The 20,648-nt window shown below is 39.3% G+C and overlaps 1 protein-coding gene across 5 annotated transcripts in view; it reads left to right on the top strand.

Annotated features, from left to right (window-relative positions):
• astn1 (astrotactin 1) overlaps positions 1-20,648 on the top strand; it is a 399,600-nt gene that overhangs the window by 342,284 nt on the left and 36,668 nt on the right. For all 5 annotated transcript variants that reach the window (XM_069709823.1, XM_069709824.1, XM_069709822.1 and 2 more), the window contains 3 exons: positions 7,511-7,788; positions 9,618-9,751; positions 10,263-10,414. In XM_069709823.1, coding sequence (XP_069565924.1) covers positions 7,511-7,788; positions 9,618-9,751; positions 10,263-10,414 — 564 coding nt within the window. The remainder of the gene's footprint in view (positions 1-7,510; positions 7,789-9,617; positions 9,752-10,262; positions 10,415-20,648) is intronic.

Here is a 20,648-nt window from a genome sequence, read left to right as displayed (position 1 = left end):
CTTTTCAAAGCAATATCCTGCTTGTCAAAAGCTAAAAGCATATGTGTGTTCAGGTGTGAGGGTTGAAGATGACAGCAGTTTAAATGCTTAGATATGTGTGCGAAGGCACATTTTAGAGAGAAAGCTAAAGACTGCTGGAAGAAAATAAGGAGGAAACAAAAATGTGAGCAAAAGAGTTAGAGAAAGAGTGGGAATGCAAAAGCAGAGAGAGTGCCAGAAAAAGTGAGAGGTGTAATTGGTTTTCTTGTTTTAGTTTGGACACAGAGGGAGGGAAAACTTACTAACAGGAATACAATACTTGTAACTTCTCACCTCACACCGACCACACATGTATTTGCATTGTGAAAAAAGGTGTGATTTTCGCATTTTGTTCAGTGACAGAGTGAAAGAGGAACCATGAAGAGACAAAGAAAGGTTGCCGATGACAACAGAAAAAAGACACCAAGCAAAGTTCAAAGAGGAGCACGGTGCTGCCTTGTTTTCTTTTGTGTGACAGGAAAATACAGCATGAATATCAGGTGGAATAGCATTGATTCCTCACAGCTACAACCCATTGCTCACTTCGGGAAGATGAGTAGTTCAAATAGAGACATCCATACAAAAGAAGCCATATACTTTCCCTCACTATCATGAATCTATGCCCTTCAGCATGTCAACCCTAGCCTTGCACTTTAATGTACAATGAGATTTATGCACACACCTCTCCTAAAAATGTGTGTGTAAAGGTCAGCCATTCATTTTCTCTCCCATTCATTCTACTCACATATAGAATTGGTGATAGTTTGTATGATTGTTCAAAGGAAGTCAGCTTAGGGTATGAAGGCCAAGGTGATGTATCTATGCCAGTGGTTCTCAACTGGTGGGTCTGGACCCACTTTTGGGGCCCATTTCAGTAGGTTGTGGATGTGTGCGTAAATATTTTTTTTCAAAAAGAGATTTGTTTGAAATCTAAAGAATTTCTGCTGCTGTGCTTTTATTGTGAAGGACATGTGTTTCCCATGATGCAGCATGCACGCAGTCGCTCTTTGCTGTCAGCATATCATGACAATCAAAAATAATGTTGTCATATCAGTGGTTGAATTTCATTTGTAAACAGTTTTTTTTGCACTTTTGTTGCAGTTTTTGTTGTTTATTTAATGGTTTGAACACTGCATGAAGGTATTGTATTGTATACTCCTGCACTATTTTCTTGTAAAATTAATTTAAATGGCTAAATAATTTAAAAAAAAAAAAATCTGGGCAGTGAATCAGTGACTCAGGGAAAATCTGTGTCCTGAGGCTGGACCAGTGATCTATGCTCTGTCACATCAGACCCATTTTTAACACACAAATTGGAATTAATTAAAAACAGTACAGCGGTCTGTCAGGAAATAAGAACACACTGATTCGCTACCAGCTCTCCCTCAGAGGAGCTAGTTGGATGAGTCTAAAGTGGCTCTTGATGTCGGTGAGTGACTCACTAAATAGAAAAGCGAAGCTTTTCACAGAATGTTATGGAGTGCAATTTTGTGTCTGTGCTGAAGGGGAAAACTGTTTTTATGTATAAGACAGCAGCAGTTGTAATGGTTAAACATAAGTGGGAACCTGTGAAGTAGCCGTGGATACTGTTAACAAGACACAAGGAAATACTGAGCTCCTACTTATACAGTTTTTTTCTTGCTTTTTATAGAAAGTAGTTTTTTTCTTTTGAAAGTAATTTCTAGTGGTGACCATTTTCTTGTGCGGATGGTATTTCCAGACCCAAATCCACTCAGAAGAATCATCCAACCATGCCCCATCAGAGATTGTTTCCAGCTGTTGCATCCTAATGGGCGTAGAGCTCATGTTGATTTTGAAGCTACAGCCCTTACCCAACCCACTGATCTCTGATTGGTTCACCCTGCAGGGTGGCTGAAGACGTAAGCTGTGGGCAATAGTCAGGTGAAGCCAGGTTCGCTACCATCAGGCATTGTGTGAAAAGTCAAACTAAAGTTTGACAAAAAGTTAAAAAAAATCTCTCACTTACTACTAATTCTGTTGTTAACATGAACGTCTGCACCAAATATCAAAGCAATCCATCCCATATTTGTGAAGGAAATTTCACTTAAAATCACAATACCAGATTCATGTCAAAGGTGCTCCATAGTCATTAGGATTCATCCCCTGGGAATAATGAATGGTTGTACCAACATTCGTAGCTATGCACTAGAGTCTTGAGATATTTGAACAAAAGTGGAAAATGTCAACCTTGAGAAAGAGTCTGGGAACCACAGAAATAAGTGAGCTTCATCATCTGGGTGCCATGATTATACATATAAAATGTCACAAAAGGTTTGTTTTTGACCAAAGCGATGAGACTGACCACCTGACCTGCCAGCCAACATTGCTGTCTCAAGAGCTAAAGTGCAAGCACGGCTAAAAATGATCACTCTAAGATTGAGCAAGTTTAAGGCTATCTTACTTTTGACGACCAGTGTCTGCTGTTAGCTCAAAAAAACAGTAACAGGATAGTAAATCTTTAATTAGTAAATCCTAAAGCACAGTGTAACAATAGCACACATGGAGAAAAGTCAATAAACTGACTCAGCAATGTCTTTTACATACTGATACTGGAAATCAGAGGTATAATTCTTACAGGTCATAACAGATCAGGTCAACCTGGAGCAGCAGAACACAAAGCTGAGTTCAACTGTGTGACAATAGAAATCCCCTCTAAACAACATTCACTGTATTGATTTAATAACTTTACATACTACACATACTGTAGCTGTATTATACTTAGTCCCTAATTTGTAGATGTGATTGTTTGGCCATCAGGTGTCTTCAGGCCTGTCTGCTTGCCCTGAACTAAACCACAACTAAACTGAACTCATCATTGCCAATATTTCCCATAAAAGGCAGCCGCCTGTCCTAATATAACTGCCACATTCAATTTTCATCTGCCAAGAGGTGGCAAGTGAAGATGGACTGATGCGAGCTGATTCGTGGGAAGTGAGCCGGTCTGACAGGGAAGGATTAAAGTTTGACTGATTAGGAGTGCAAGGACATTCTGGTACATGGGTCTGTGAATGCAAATTTTTGGTAAACATGCTCACACAGCAGAAATCAGGATTTCACTTCTCTTCAAACTACTGTCTGTTTTTCATTTTCTTTATCATTATATTCCTTATTGATTTACTTCTTACCACCTGCCTCCACACACAGCAGACAAAAGCCTAATTTCCTTCTATATTGCCGTTAATGAGTCAGGTGAACTCATGTCATGCAGACTGCCTCTTCTGTTTTACTCTTCACACACACACACACACACACACACACACACACACACACACACACACACACACACACACACACACACACACACACACACACACACACACACACACACACACACACACACACCAAGCGCACATGCCTGCTAGGGTCCAAGATGTGTGAACGTTTTGCTCTCCCCTGATGTGACTTGGCCCTTAATCAGACCTCATTTAACTTCACATTACTCTGATTGCAAAGAGCTTATCACAGTCTCAAGGCCTCAAAGCTTCAGGTTCAAGGGTAAAAACAGTTCAAGTCAAAATCCCCAATGTGGTCCACTGGTTTTTGTTGTTGTTGTATTCGCTGTATGTTTTACTGGTTTTATGGTAACCGCTATTGCAACAATACGTCCTTTGCTCTGGCATCCTGTTCTGTTTGTTGGGTTTAGCCTGCTTATTACTTTCAATATTAAACTTAAATTTTTTTTTTTTTTAAAAACACTTTTTAAGCCATTTGGGAGCAGCTGAAACAATTATGAACACTGTAGTGATTGTTTAACCCTTTAAGCCGTCGAGGCCCCCAATCGGAGGCCAGGGAGAAGACTTGGCAAAACTATTATTATAATATGGACATATATACTGATATTTACACATCTGAACAGATCTCACAAGTGTTCCCTTTATTATGAACATTTTTTTTTAATTTTTTTTTATTGTGGTTGCAGAAATATACTATTTTTATTATGGGTATGCAATTTTCCAGCAGAGGCCTAAATAATAGGTGTGTTTTTAAAAGGTTAAGTTGACATGGTGAACTTTTTGAGGGAATCTTTAGCTGCTGAATGCTTCGCTGTACTTGAGTGCAATTAGCTGAGTTTTTAAATGTGCTATCTGGTGATGAGCAGCAGTAAAAATAGGGATTTTAAACTTTTTGTAAAGAGCGTGCTGTGGCTGTAAACAATGCAATGTCAGTTTAAGCGTCATCACAGTGTTTTCATGTTATTATATGACACACTGTTATAAATATTGATAGCACTTGAAAGCATACATATATAAATAAATAAATAAAACAAACTCTGCATTCCTCCTCATCCAATTAAGAGTTACTGTATTTGTCTTACATTCTTCTTTCCTGACAGCATTTTGATCTGCCTTCATTGAGCTGAATTAAAATTCATGTAACTTGTCAATCACACCATTACTTGAAAACCTGTGAAACAAAATTACTCAAATGGTGGGAGATAAGGTAAAATCAAAGAGGTGACCTCACAAACGCAAACACTGAATACTGTTATTGTGGCACTTACATCCTTCGTCTTGTTTTAATGTCAAATCACCAACATTCAGGCGCACACACACACACACACACACACACACACACACACACACACACACACACACACACACACACACACACACACACACACACACACACACACACACACACACACAAACAATTTGACTCTCATGCTGAACAACTGGCTCTTGTATTTGACTGTTTAGTTGTATAGTTATCACCGAAGTCTGAGATATAATGTGTGTGCAAAAGATCGTTTTGAAGGAATGATAACACAAAAGATAAACAATAATGCAAATGAATTCTTTATATTATACACTCAAAAAAAGGTCCTCTCTTCACCTTCATTGTTGTGCTCGCGTTGGTCCCTGAGCTTGCGTCCACACTTTTTCCCGTCATCCCATGGCTCAGAAAATCACTTGTCTTCCATCAAAGGCAGCTCCCGAAACAAGCCTATTACCTAATTGGTGCTTGAGCTTTGAAATTGCCTGTGTTTGCTCACATCCAAGCAGTCTCCCAAAATGCTGATCTTAAAAATCCCCCTTTTAAAAAAAAAAAAAATAGAGTCAAAGTTCTGCATTAAGCACAGTTTCCTTTCTCACTTCTCACTTCTTTTGCAAGTAGAAATCCCACTCCGAGACAAATATTTAATGAGGAGTAATGATTCACATATTTGCATAAAAGTTCATTGAACAAACCTTTGCAATAATCAACTTTGTACGTCTCGTTTTTGTAGTTGAACAAAAATAAGAGACATTACAATTGCAATGTACTGTATAACCCATAATTCCTTCTTCGAGAGTGTATTGTTTGTGCCCATAAAAGCTGCTCAGTCACTGCAATAAATAAATAATAAAAGCAATGGAAAATACTTTCCCTTAAATCTATAAACCGGACATTTTCACCTTGAGGCAAGAGGTTAGTTAGTCCCACTCTCACCCCACCACGTTCACATTCATACCCACCAACCACTCAGACTGATGAGCTGTGTAGTATCTAAGAAAATACACTATAGCCCGGGGCTGAGGTAACAAGCATCTAGAGGGCTCCAGTTTCCAATATCCGTATCTTAAGCTTTTCCTTTTGCATTATTTCAAAATATTATAGCCAGGTTTTGGAGAAGAGGTGCTGAATTTACTTCCTATAAAAGGACAAAAAACAATCTGGATGCAGGCCATGAGCCCAAAATAGTTTTTTATGTTTTTCAGAAAATTTACATATATTACTAAAATGCTAATTCATAGTGATTAAAGCACACTTCTTTAATCTATATCATACTTTTATTATTCTGCAGAAAGTGTTGTCAAAAACAGTCGTCTTGCCAAATGTTCACTGAATATTCTCTTCTGTCTTGACTGACAGCCCAAAGTCAGTGACGTAGGACACACTAACAGCATGAACAGTAGCAGGAGAGAGAGAGAGAATACTATAACTCTTCTAATAAGATGTAGGCCAATGTAATTGCTGTTCGAAATTTACAGGACTTATAATAACAGAATAATTGGAATAAAAACAAGCTTGTCAAACTTGGTCCGTGGACCCCAAATTAGGCCGCTCTGTTTCAGGTAATTTTGTACAACTGAACCTTCATGCTGTCTTGGACCAACAGATACTATTATTCTATCTAAAACAGAAGTTATCTTTGAGGATATTTCAGGTAGTTTCTTTTCCCAGTTAAATCCTTTTTGTGGTGTGTCTCCAGGTTCTATTCTAGGCTCTGATCTCTTTTCTGAGTCATTCAGAAGACAAGTCTGTTGTGCAAATGGACCATCTCAATTTCCCTAATCAGATTTCCAGTGACAGTTAAATGGCATCAAGGACTTCTGGAACGCTGTTTTTTTTATTGTGCTTAAGAGCAAAAGCTAAAAGTTGCCCCTACAGGTTTGCAAATCAGTTTCAGCAGCTATAGTAGATGTTATTTTTCCTCAGCATTTTCAGTGAGTGAAATGAAGGGAGACTTTGAATGAAGGAGACTACATCTTCCCCAGTTCAGCCTCACTACTTGATTGCACTGTTTCAGTAGATTTTAAGGTGTTGGTATTTGCTTTAGGAGACTAAAATATGCACATCTGTCAGTTCTCAAGTCAGTGGGCTCCCAGATGTTTTACACTGAAGTTTGGGAACAGGAGGTAGTGTCTTTTTTGAAGTCGTCTCTCAGTCAGATATGCACACTAAAGGAAGCATCCAGCGATAGATTAAACAAAAAGTTAAAATTTGTAAAAGTTGAATGAATAATTAAACACAATAGATGTGTGTGGATCAATAAGGAGACTGTAACCTTTCTGTAATGAATAGATGAAACAATCATACATTTCATGTGTTGTAATCTAAATTAAAACCAAGTAATGAAGTTACTTATTGTTACTGTAAGAAAAAGGAGGGAAAAACCCTTTAGAGGTTTATTCTGTATAACTATGTATTTGTTGTTGTTTAACATGAGCAGGGGGGGGAAATCATTAAAAGCGCAAGAGCAATAGTCACATTAATACAATGTTAATGTTTCATTGTTCAGTTCACATATTACCAGTTTTGATATTCATCTTCTTTGCTCGAGGGAACACAAAGCTCTTGAGCTGTGGCCCATATATTTACACTCATGTATTCTGTCTGTGATGCAGAAAAGCCAAAAACATCTCCAGAAGAGAGGTATGGCAATGTGGGAACACATTAAAGCTTTGTAGTTCTGCCATACTGCTACAGAAGACATAAACAGAAGACTCCCTTAACCCCTCTGGAAAAAATGATCAAACCATCTATCTATTTGATATATAGAATTATTATCAATAATAGCATAAATAAAATAAGAGCTTTTTAGACTTGTTTTTATGTTATTTTGTACTTTAGTTTTGTGATTTTGCTGCAATTGCTTTGTGAGTATTGGCTGAGTGAATTTTGTAAGGACGTGTGGAAACCTGTTGTGCATTTATGGTTTAACCAGGCAAGTGACAGTTAATCACCCAGTTCCTTTCTGTGCATTAAGGTAACTCGCCGTCAGAGGAGTCCGAGGAGCGCGACAAGGAGCCCAGGACCCTGACCTACCCTGCATACATCGCCAGTCTGCTGGACACAGGTGCCAAGCGCATGGCGGCCGGCGTGCGTATGGACTGCAACAGCCAGGGCCAGTGCCCGCGTTCCTGCCACCTTTGCCACATGAGCCCGAGGGCGGCACAAGGGCGGCAGCAGTCCGAGCCCGTCCTACTGCAGATCACCAAGGCTGCGCCCATCTATGAACTGGTGTCTAACAACGAGACCTACCAGGTGTGTACGGTGTTGTTTTTTGTTTGTCCTTAATATGAATACAGTGACTATGTCAGACTGTCTAATGTCTCAAAACCCATTTATTACACCACCAATTATCAAATTTTCCCTTCCAGCGTTTAAATTGCTGGCTGCACCTTCTCTCATCTTCCTGAAATGGATTATCCCACTTATTCCTGTATATGTTTAAAGAACACAATTATGGTCCAAGATCCTTGTCATCCTTTGTTCAGTGAAATCAAAGTATTTTCACTTTGATCTAAAAAAAAAGGTTTTGCACCATTTCCACATCGAAGTGACCCTAATGTGTGAGGACAGCAGCTAATAATACAAAAACGGAATCCATGCATGAATGCGGTTGTAACATCATTAAATCACAGTCTGTCTATTAGCTGGCATCCTGTAACGAAGCCCTCAGAGGGCTTTTGATAATATGTGTGTAATCCATCAGGTCTGAAAACCTTGTGGCCTCATCAGGAAACAGGTGAAGGAACCAGAGGACTTCACAGAGAATACTTTTTCTTTCAAGGGTTCACGACTTTCTCTACGGAAGCGTGCTATGCCATAAACCGCCATACAGTGCTGTGACTTATTGGACTCCATCAATACTGTGTGTCGATAACGCTTCGACTCCCCCAGCAGGAAGAAAGGGTTGATGTGCCGCTGTCCTCCCTCCTGGGGTGTCGGGCTTTCATCTTCAAGCTCAGATAGATACAGCCGTTATTGACTGAGGCTGTTTGGAGGTTGCTCATGTAGACACAGTGCAAAGGCAACATTTTGAATAACTATATTATAGCTTTTTCCTTTTCACTCACAGTATCACTTGAACCAAACCACAGTATAATGAGTAGGGGTGTGTATGCTGTATCAATCATTGATAAATTGATGTGTATGTACTCTAGATATACTATATGGTCAACAGTTCCATACAGTACAGATAGATTTATATTGATTTGATACCTTGCAGTGTTGCAGTTTGATATTGATTCATCTCAGATTTCAACCTATAACCTAACAGGAAAAATATCACAGAGCAGAAGCTCCCAGAAAGATGATTTCTTAAATACAGTTAATGTTTCAACTTCATGTAAAGAGGGCCAAAATATAGACTTCACCTGAGACAACATAGGTGTGAATCCCAGGCCAAGGCAATCAATTATGTGGATACATAAGAAAGTATTTACAATATTTAACACATAAATCAGAGATAGCACTTCTCTAAGTCAATGAAGTGCAATCAAATGCTCAACTCACTAAATATATAATAATGCAGCCAGTAAATCTTTATTATAGGAAGCAATGTCTTCTAAAGACAATCAAGAAAGACCCCCTATTCCAGCAAAATACATGATTGTCAATCATCATTAAAATGACCTCAAATAGAAGAGAACTGAGAAAATAACCAAAAAAAGTCTGATTATTAAATCCTTCTTCAATCCATAGTTCCAATGCACTTTTTTTTTTTTCTAGAATTTTCCCTTCATGATTTTTGCCACAGAGGAAACAGCAACTAGCTCCATGTTAAAGTCATGTTTCTCCAACATACATATATGTTGGAGAAACATGGCTTGACCACATGGAGATCTGATGAAACAAGTAATCAGACTTTGTATCCCCTCCACCCGATTCCCTATCATCTCTGAACTTTTACCGATCTATCTAATAAACATGAAAAGGCCCAAAAAATCATCTAAAAAAAACACGAGAAATGAATTTCAGGAAAGATCATGCACTTTTAAATTGAAAAATATGAGAACACAAATAGAAAGTTGCAAGTTTTCATATTTGCTTTTGCCCGTTCTCTTATCTCTCGCTGTCTCCCCTCACAGTCTCTGCAGCAGGCCATGATGAGCATGCTGTGGTGTTCAGGCAAAGGCGACGTTATCGATGACTGGTGTCGATGTGACTCCAGCGCTTTCGGCACAGACGGACTGCCCACCTGCGCCCCACTTTCTCAGCCCATGTTAGTAAAATGATATTACCTTCTCTCGGTTCAGCCTTCTCAGACGGCTTGTGGTAAATACTATCCATCATTTTACTGGCAGAAATCTATCTCCTGCTTCATTGCTGTCTTAGTAATGAACCATCAGGATCCATGTGTTTGCAGTATTTTATTGCGACCAAACATTACAGAGATCAGTGGTTTATCCTGCCTGTCTGGTATGGGTGTGTTAATCAATTAAATGTGCGGCTGCTTATTGATTGGTTGGCACGGAAACCTCTGAACACAAGGTTCTCAGTGGCACAAAGCTGCAGACGACTGCTCCCGAGTCAGTCAGACATTAAGGGATAAATGACTATATTTCCTGTTGACAGGAGTGTTTGTGACATTGCAGAATATGTTTTCATTGGCTTGCAGTTCTGCGGAACACGAAGGGATAATGTTAGCTGTCAATTACAGTAATGAGGCCAGTTTGCTGACAGCATCTTTCACTCGGCGGTGTGGTTTTACATCTGTGTCACTCTGTTGCCAGGCTGAAACTGTCTTACACCTACGAGCCCAGCAGCTCATTGGTCATCATGGAGTGGAACCACACCGAGCCACCAATCGGTGTGCGGATTGTTGATTACCTCATCAGCCAGGAGAAGGTGACAGAGAGGACCGACCACTCCAAAGTTGAGACAGGTAAGTCGGTCCACAACTGCCTACGTCAAAAGTTTGACCATTGATAATAAACAAATCCCAGCAGTTGGGAAACCGTGAATTAATGTTGCCAGGCAATCAGTGATGGTAAAACCCTTTAGACAACAGAAAGATATAGATATCTATATATATAGATATATCACAAAGATATTGTGCTTTTATGGATACAAAGCTTTAACATCCACCTGCTTGCACTCACAGGTGGATTAATGTAATTCAGTCCTTTCAAACAAACTGTAGTTTACTGTGTCTCCAATGGTAACAAACCACCAAGACGGTCTGTTGATGTTTTGGATGTGCACCTCTTCGAGAAGGGCGATGAGTACGTCAGCTGGCCTTGGTTTGTATGGGCAGCTGTTGGCAGCTGTTCTTTATTGATGCTGGCTCAGACAAAAAGCCAATCTGTCAGCACTGTGTGGCCACAAAAGTCTGATTTGTTTTATGTCATCTAGACGAAGACAACTCCGTCCAGAGTTTAAAGACAAGGGATTTTATTAATAGTAGGTGTAGAGTTTACACCAAAAGACCACATGGTATGATCCTGTTGTCATTGGAGAAGCCTTAAACGTCAGACGTTTGTGAAATTTCATTGGTTATCACAGGAGTATACTGTACTCTATGAGAACAAGGTAAATATGTAAACGAAAAAATACCTAAATTGAAATCTGACACAAATATTTTTTATGCAGTTTTGAAAGCATTGATTCTTTACAGATACAGTTTCCTTCTGCAACTTCTGCCTTCTGTCCCGGTTTAAAGATAACTATTTCTGAGACCTAATTCAATTGTAGTTTTTAAGGCCACCACAAGATGGGGTACACCAGTAATAATAATGAATAACTTAAGTATTTATGTCCAGTTTGTTTATTAGCTGATTTCAAGTCATTCACCTGTGCCTGCAAGTAGATTTTGTAGAAAAACTCCTGCAGCTGTAGGGATTGTAGTTTTGTACACATTATTATTGAATGTACTTCTGTAATTGTTTCCAGTGTGGCACAAAAGGAGTCTTGGAGTTTGCTGTGATGAAAATGATAAATTAGCCAGATGACAGCTTGATAAAACGGATTGAATCTATGAGTATCTCACAGTAATTGACAACATATAAACACATTTGATTTAAATCAAAGCAAACATGTTTAAAACTCTACCGTACAAGTTATTATCAAGCAGCTTTTATCAACTCTTTAAAGGGATTTCACTGTTTAATCCAGATGGATTCTGTGATTTACCCATTAAGGTATGTTTTCCCTCATGTTTTCATTAAAAGGCAAAATTCACAAGTGGCCACAGGAGCAGCAGGAGGAGTGTGTGTAGCTCTGTCGTCCGTAACAGAGAGCACAGCTTATTTGGCTGGCCCCATATGAGTAGAAACTGGCAAAACAGGGGCAGTTTATTTTAGCAGTAATGACCCAATCCATAATGGAGACTGTTAGAGTTCCCTGTGAGTACCAAAGTTTGTTGTAGCTTAATGAGAGAATAAACTGTATTTGTCTGAGCCGCGAGGATCATTAATCAATACAGTGGAGGAAAGCACGAGCACATTTTCTTTATTAGTGGTATTATGATGAATGCGAGCTATAGGTTCAGCACTAATGGTTCATCTTAGCTCTACGGGATTGTATTTACTTGAAGTTGTACCATAATTAATCCATTTATTTATGGAAGTCAGTTTTCCAAGGCTTCTGCCTCAGACTCAAAAACATTTTCCACTCATTTATCTCTATAAGGAAGGAAAAATATGTAACATCATCAGCCTACTTTGTGCTCCTCAGATACATTATAAATTATGGAGGGAGAGGCTCTTGTCATTGACTCCCCTACTCGTTCATATTGCAGTATGTTTTCATAGATTAGTGAATCCTGATGAGCCATCATCACAGAATGTTCTGTGCTTCACAGTATCTTCAAAACATACTTGATGGTTCAGCTGTCTTTTGCTCAATAGGCTTCAATGTTTGAGAATCTTGTCTGATAAATCATACAAACAGTATAATAAACAATGATATTGGTTTGCAGAATTTGTATGTAATACACCCATCAGTCCACTAGAGTACAAAAGGGCTTAAGCTCATAGGTTGGGTGAGTTGGATGGACCAGACCCACGGCTGTCATCCAGGAGACCAGGGTTTGAGTCTTTTAGGAAGCGACTGTGTAAAGAAACCTTTTCTAACGTGAACCAAGTAGTTTTGCCACTTAAACCTAACCATGAAGGTTTTTCACACATAGGTGAGGAAAAACGTGTCACTGACACAGTTTGTTGTGGTGGACTGAATGGCGTATTACTTGCTTTGCCTTGATACCAGGTCGGTTGTGCTGAAACACATTCTATGAAGCTATGGAAAATAAATCATATTCAGTGTATGGAAACAGTTGTGTGTCTCTGAGATAGCTGGCAGTCATGGTGTTGCACTCTGCCTCAATAATCTAAAATATAGAACATAGAAGTCAGCAGGCAGCAGATACAGTGGCAGCTGCTTATTTTGTCTGACAGCAAGACAGACTGGAGGTGCACTTATCTGGACTGATGATGCTGGAGAATTAAAAACACTTTACTGTTGAGGGATGAAACATAACATTAGTAATGGGAATTCGGTGTTCACTATATTTGAATATAGTGATAATGACAGGGACTGTTGTGGAATTGTGAGACAACATTTAATTTACTTTTCCCAACATGTTATCTGCTACTGCCAGGGGTTGAACCGGCTACTCACATATGGTATGCGTTCCTACCACCCTGCTGTCAGCCCACCCTGCTCACTGAATATTTAACATCCAAAACTCTGCAGTGAGGGGAAATGGGTAATTCCAACATGCATACTATGCAGCTGGATGACCTGGATCTACCTTAGTGCAGTCTGTTGTGAACCACAGTGAAGTAGTGTAGTGGGTTTACCTGTGCCAAGCAGAGTTCAAGCAGGAGTGCCTCCTGCTGGTTTATATTAAAGGCAGCACTACATGAACCTCTGTGCACACACTGGTTCCTTCGCTGCAGCCAGATTACAAACTGTAAACAGCCTCCCCAGAAGAGAGAGCGCTGTTTTAGCTGTATATTAATACCCATGGTAATAGAATAAGATCAGTGAGATCAGGTGTGAAGTTTCTTTGTTTGTTTGTTTGTCAACATACTTTTGGCCAAAAATGTTCTTCATACTGCCACTGCAGATACAATTTAACGTTACGTTGTGTAAAAACATGATGTGACGTCCCCCTATGTAGCCAGCAGATGTTTCTAAAATATTTCAATGTATAACAACACATTTTTAAATCTCTTTAATGTGATGTGCCGATATAATAACTATTGTCTGAATTAAAATTAAATTAAATAACAGTTTTTTGGACTTGGGCAAGTTGGAATGCAATTGTTAGACAAGGCTATTTATGAGGACGATCGAGTACTACCAGCAGTGTAACAGTTTGAGAATCACTGGGTTGTTTCATAGAGCATGTTTCTAAGATATTTTTGTGTGCCTATACGGTTAGAGTTAAAAAAATTGTGTCGCAAAATAGCAGGCCTCTTCGTGGACTCCTCTCTCCTGCCCAGGGAATGCGCTTGTTGTGGCTCCGAGGCTGTTGATCAATGATGATGGGTTTTCCCCATTTTATACAATGTTGTAAATTGTTTTCAGTTATTCAGTCAGTTTTATATTTTTCTTTTGATTTAGAAAATGTTTCACTGCCTGCACCATGGAGTAGGTTTATCAGAGGACATAACATTGTAATTTGATTAAAAACAAATGAATGCAGAAATATAATCATGGCATCATCTTAAAACCTAAAAACATTTACATAGGGAATCTCTCCAGTGTATCAGGATCATATTTAAAGGAGAAAACAAAGACTTACAGGAACTCATCATGTCATATGACACTGTGCTTGAATACATTATTGTATTTCCAAACAAAATTACAATTAGGACAAACCAACTGCTACATGAAACCCAGGGCTTTGGGGGCCCTGGAGATTTGAGGCCATGGGACCACTTTTCCGGGGTGGTGATCCAACTTCACGGTCAGTAAACCTGCGTTCTACTTCTGTTCCTTCACTGTGAATTTAGAGTAAAAGAAATGGAAAGTGCTCAGACAGCAGAGCATCAGTGCTAATTTACAGTGAGTGTACAGGAGGACCACTAAAACTTGAATGAGCGTTTTGACGTGCAACAATGAACTATCACTTTAATAGCAAGTATGACCTTTCAGTTTCTGTTTTGGAATTTTGGAACATAATTTCTTCCTGTGCCCTCCGAACAAATCACATGAGTCAGCTCACCATTACTGCTCTGTTCCACAGCCTTACAAAACAAATGTTTGTCCCATCCCCTAATCTGCGCTGTCAGAGCGATAAACACAGAAGATGAAAAGCTCGAGCATCCAGCATGCATTTCTGTGATTGAGAGAACATTCTGGGCTGTGGTGCCTTGATATAATGTTTACTTAGACTTTAAGTTCAAACAAACTTCCTATTGGGGCCACGGAGTCAATCTGTCAGGCATCAGGATTGCACTTTGGTACAACATCAAAGTTTACAATTGCTGGAAGGAGTTCATCATGATCAGACTTATTCAAAGAAACATAATTTCTTTGTGACGCAACAGGAACTGCTGCAATCTAACAGATGAAGTAATTTCTGCTGAAACAACTTGCTGATGTCTCTTTGTTGTTATCAGTTGGTGGCTGATACAGAGTTATAGAGGAGATATTGATATTCCAATCAGACAAGCAGGCTAAGCAGTATACTGTGACTACCATGGAACGTATAGCAACGCTTTGCAGGAAATTAGCAGGCAAGAAACGCAGAAATAGAAATATGCCACTCATGATTGGATTGTTACAGTCATGCTGAGCATTTCCACTTTACTGTGTCGGTCTGTTGCGCTGTTTAAATAGGACAATGCTTGTTTCCGCGGTGTGATGCCAGCCATCCTTATTAAACTAACAGAGATACCTTTCTTACACAAGGAAATAGCTTTGCTATTCGTTCAGCTCTTTAAGCTCCACACTGGGATAATTTCTTAAAGTTTGTGTTTTTGTTGTTTTTCAGGGAATTCTATAGCTAATCACGAGCCTTATTGAAGGCCCTTAAAGGATGACATAAATATGATGCTATGTCATGGAATAACAAACTCCAGTCTCTACATGAATTGCTCTGACACACCCTCTCCAACACACCATTTGCCCAGGAGGTACTATCTATCAGAGCAAAAATTTAAGCAGAAAATTAATGTATCACTCTTTGCTTGTTTGTTGCCTGAAGCCCCATTTTGTTCAGTCTGTGCTTTCAGAAATGCATGACACTGCACAGCTGAAATAGCTGAGCTTACAACTACTCCAGTTATGCTACTTGAGCAGTCTTTGAGAGTATCTTTTATGTGTAATACGCATTTTAATGTCTGCCTTAGGGTGTTTTCTACTAATTTTTGGCTTTATAAGTTTTATTTTTTGGTCAGCAGTTATGTGAAATTCTCTCATTTTCAGATACCCATGACCTATTAATAAACACTGTATCTGTATCTAAATGATTTAGAGGGTAGATATCTGGGTACATTTTGGTACTGGCACATATTTATTTAAGACATTAGGACAGTAGGTTATAAAACAGCGAAGGACACAGTCAGTCTCTTCTATTTTACAATGCTGGACTGTGCCTGCAGTATTGAGAACTGAGAGATTAGCATCAAGACAAAAGACCTTTCTGGTGCAGCACACTCTGGTAATATATTACATCCATCCAACACTGTAAGTAAGACCTCCATATTAGTTCAAGACTGTTTAAATGCAGTGCTGCTGTTTTGGCTTCGTGACTAGACACAGATATTTGTTGTTGTGCACACATTTATATATATATATAAATGTGTTTATATATGTGCATATATATATATATATATTATGCTTTGTCTCCACATATATTTAAATGATGAATTTAAATATTTAATGGCGACACAATGAGATGACCCTCAAAAAATATAATGTACAACTTAATATCATCATTAACTTGTTGTGACAAAAGTGCAAATGTGTTTATTTATTTGAGAAACATCGGTATTCATTTGGAAAAGTTTTGTTTCTTATTCACTGTGCTTTTAGCTCTGTTTTTGTCTCCACCAAATGTCTGGTATATCAAAAAAATTAGCATGAAGTAGCAACAAGCAGCTCCTTCCTACATATAGGTGCTGGTTACACATATAGACATATTGATAGGTGCAGCTTTAAGTTTGAAAGGGTTTCAATTTGATTATGTGCAGTTAGCTTGACAACTTATAGTGAAAAAGTAAAGTTTGGTCGAGAAGGTAAAAGTTTGTCAGTGCAGAATATGAACCGAACTCAAAAAGCTGTTTCATTTATGTGCTAATGTGCTTTATTAACCATAGTTTTATTTTTTTGGGCCACAGGGCAGTAAAACAATTCTTAAAAACAACTTTTAGCATCAGTGACTAAGCCATGAGTTACTGTTTGTTTTCTTTTGCTGTTATTATCAGGTTAGTTATTGTTCAAGGTTTGTCATTCATTTTGGCAAGCAGTAGTGTAAAATATAGTTTTCCCATATCACAAAGTAAAGCTTCAAAATGTAAAAAAAAAAAAAAAGGGTAAATCCTCCCTGACACTGACAGAGTTTGATCAGGAGATACATGTGCCCCGTTTTTGAAAATAAAAGTTTGCTTTGGGCTATCCAAACATTTCCACCCACTTGAAAACACACATTAAATCTCAGGAGCAAAACACAAATCGAGCAGAGGAGCGATTCATCCAGAGAAAGTTAGACTCCCTCATATATCTGAACCCCATCACCTCCTTCACACCCACTAAACACCAAAAAGATAACATATAGGTCAGAGGATTACACAGTTTACTGAGATCACATTCCATAACTTCTCGCTATTGAAGTTGTCAAAACTTTTAACAGCTCCTTCTCGCTGCCATTTGGACTCTCCGATGTGTGAAATTACCCAGCGCAGCTCTAATTACACTGAGTGAAAGCTATCCGGCTCTGGTTGGTGTGGCTCAGCTGCATTAAGAAAGGATAGAAAAACACACACATTATGTGGGAGGGTTTTATCGCAGCTTACCACCTATGCATCTCGTCTTTAGTGGATGATTGATTACTCGGGAGAGCACAGCCCGATGCATACACATTGGCAAAGGTTGGATGTTGTGTTGAGTCAGACGTTGAGGAGACGAGAGAAAGGAAGAAAAAGGACCACCAAGGAGAGCAGAGGAGAGGGGGACGGAGGAAGGGAAAAGCGAAGACAGGAGTGGGGTTGAAAAAGATGGAAAGATCTGGAGAGCCCACTGCACCGTCTGGTTTTGATTTCAGCTGTCAGTTTTCTGTCATCTCGGAGAATCAATCTTACATGAGCTGATGTTCAATTCTCCACTAATTTCCTCTTGGCTGCCTATCTTCTCCTCTTGTTGCTTTTCCTTCACCACTCCCTCATGTTTCCTCTCATCTCTTGTTCCTCTTCTCCCATTGCTTCCCCCCCTGCTAAAATTCATATCTCTTCTCTTTTAATCTTTCTCTGACCACCTCGTTTTTTTTCCTCATCCTCGCTTTCTTTGCTTATGCTCTTTTCTTCTAGGCTACCAGGAGAGTAGAGGCCCCTTCTCTGGTCTCCGCTCTCTTTTTTTTAACCACATGTTCTTCTTTTCCCTCATTTTTCTTGTTTTCATTTACTCTTCATCCTCTTTTCCTTTATATTCTTTTTTTTTTTTTTTTTCCAACAGGCATCAAAACAGGGTAAAACATGGGTCAAACTGCATTTGTTAGATAAAAAAGCTGCAGAACACAAAGCCAGGTTTCAGTCAAAACAAGTTTTTGACAATCATATCTTGTTGAAATCATAATATATCGTGCTTAGTAGGAGCCATTAAAGTAGTATTTCATTACAAATTCTTGTAACAAAGGAATAGTGAAACCCCCGGCTCCATGTGTGCAGGCTATATTTACAACATTAGGTTTTAGAGCGTAATAAATTCAGAGTTATGATGGATGCATTGCAGTATCTTTTCACCATCTTTAATGATACTTTAAAAGGCACTGATGTAACTGCGTAATGTGGTAATGTGGATCAAGTGGGATCCCCGTTCTAGATAAATGACTAGGAAAATCCATCAAGAAGAACATATGGACTTGTTTTCTACGTTCACGGATATATATCAGCTGAACATACTTTAATAAATAAATGTCTTGCCGGCTCATATGGTTCCAGTGAAGGAAATGAGCCTCGAGATTTTAATACTATGTAACTTAAATGAACACCATCAACCTTCTGAAGACAAATGACTCTGCTATGTTTCAGTGTTTTGTTATTTTTTTTTTTTTTTTTTTATAGTATCCTCTTTCTCTTACTCCCCCAATTTTAATATCCAACTTTTTCTCCTAAAACTGAGACAATAAAATGTGGGATTGTGAAAGTATAATGGATGAGTAGATATTAGTTCTATTACATCCAGAGGTAGCCTCTGTTTTTTTTTTTTTTTTTTTTTTTTACCTCTGTGTATCTTTTTCCACTCCTTTGCCACCCACATCATATTTCTGGGTGGTAAAAGGAGTAAAGAGAAAAGTTGCAACATACCACTACTGGAAAAAAGGGTGTCTTTTCATCAAGCAATAATCATTTGTTCACAGTAGGATTGGCATGTTAACACTATACAAATCATTTGTTTTCAGACTGGTACTGCTAATCTTCGAAAGTGTTTGATGCTACTTCCTTTTCTGAAATAGTGTTTCTTCTCCGAAGTTAATCCCCCAAATGGCTTGCATGATACATTCCAGAAGGACGGTGAAAACAGAGCATCCTTTTACGGGAAAAAGATCTGAACAGACACTACTGATCATCTGCGTAAGAAAAAACAAAAAATAAAAAGACCAAATATCTTCCCTTTACTTTCTCTTAAGGCTCATCAGAAACAGATGTTCCCACCAAACATCCTTAAAGCTGTGTTGTGTATACACAGAGCACATACTCGCTGACAGCTGCACGGTTGCATTTGTCTATTTTTTTTCCTTGTTTGTGGTTATATAATGTTAGATAAGTCCACATACATACAGCTGATGATCATAGCATCCAGGGCTCGGCGAGATCTGGAGCTGACAACGGCTTGTTTGTGCAGTAATCTCCCTCTTAACAAGCTTCAGGCACACAAGGTGAGATCATAGTGGAAGCGCACACATACACTCACGCATATGCATGGTCCCGAGCAGATGTGTGGACGCTTCACGGATAGGAAGTCTGCTTTAAGTCAGGGCACTACTTGGCTGGGCCAGCCTCGCTGTGAAAACAAACATCCCCTTAGCAGGGAGCAGCCCGATGATGTAATGGCTTTGATCACCCAACGAGGGCAAGGTTTGCTGAAGGGTCAGTGGAACTCGGGATCCAATCAATAAACACATTACTCACCTATTTACATCACACTCAAATGCACAGACAACCGGGGTGACCGGAACATGTGCGCCTCACTCCGAGCCAGACCGAGCCTCCTCGTAGCACCAGTCACTTCCTGTGAGCTGCCACTGCTTGGCCTTTCCCACCTGCTTTCTCTTTACTGCACCGAACGCAGCACTGTGTCATCTTGAGCAATCAGAAGCCAGTCTTTTAATTTCTATGTAGCTGGGAGTAAAGTGTGTGCTATTATTGCAAACATGTAATTTACACACACGCAGTAGGTAAAGATTTGAACCCCACCAACCATCCAGCCACCAGGTGTTGGAGAAAGCAGCAGCCCAGAGGCGTATAACATTCCTGCTCTACCTGCTAAATCCTGAATCCCTCGTAGATGATCTGGGTTTGTTCTCAGGTCTCCTGGCGGGATGCATCCATACTTCCACTTGAACCCTTAATTACCTCTACTGGCTACTGATAGTACGTATTTACGGTACTCTCGCTCCCCCAGAGTGAAACCGATCCAGCCGAGCGATGCCCCGACTCTACGCTCCTCATCCTGTCCCTGAGGATGAGTCAAGGCACTCTGCAAAACAAACCGAATGCTCATGCTTATACCTGCATTCTCATTTAAACAGTCACAACCTTGTAAGAGAAAGACACAGCCGTTTTAGAAATAAGTTTATACAATGTCTGCATGACTCTGGATGTTGCAATAACCTGCTGGTCATTCTTCTGACAGCATCTTACTACTTTGAGCAGAAAATATTCTTATTGGAGCAGAAGTTTGATGTCTGAGGTGGCAGTCTTCTATTTCATTGAGTACTTCGGCCTTCGACT

This window comes from Brachyistius frenatus, unplaced genomic scaffold, assembly GCF_029030835.1.
Source record: "Brachyistius frenatus isolate BFR_SWC_R1_liver_20210118 unplaced genomic scaffold, ASM2903083v1 Contig_85, whole genome shotgun sequence".
NCBI lineage: Eukaryota > Metazoa > Chordata > Actinopteri > Embiotocidae > Brachyistius > Brachyistius frenatus.
This window is presented reverse-complemented; position numbering and strand designations above follow the sequence as displayed.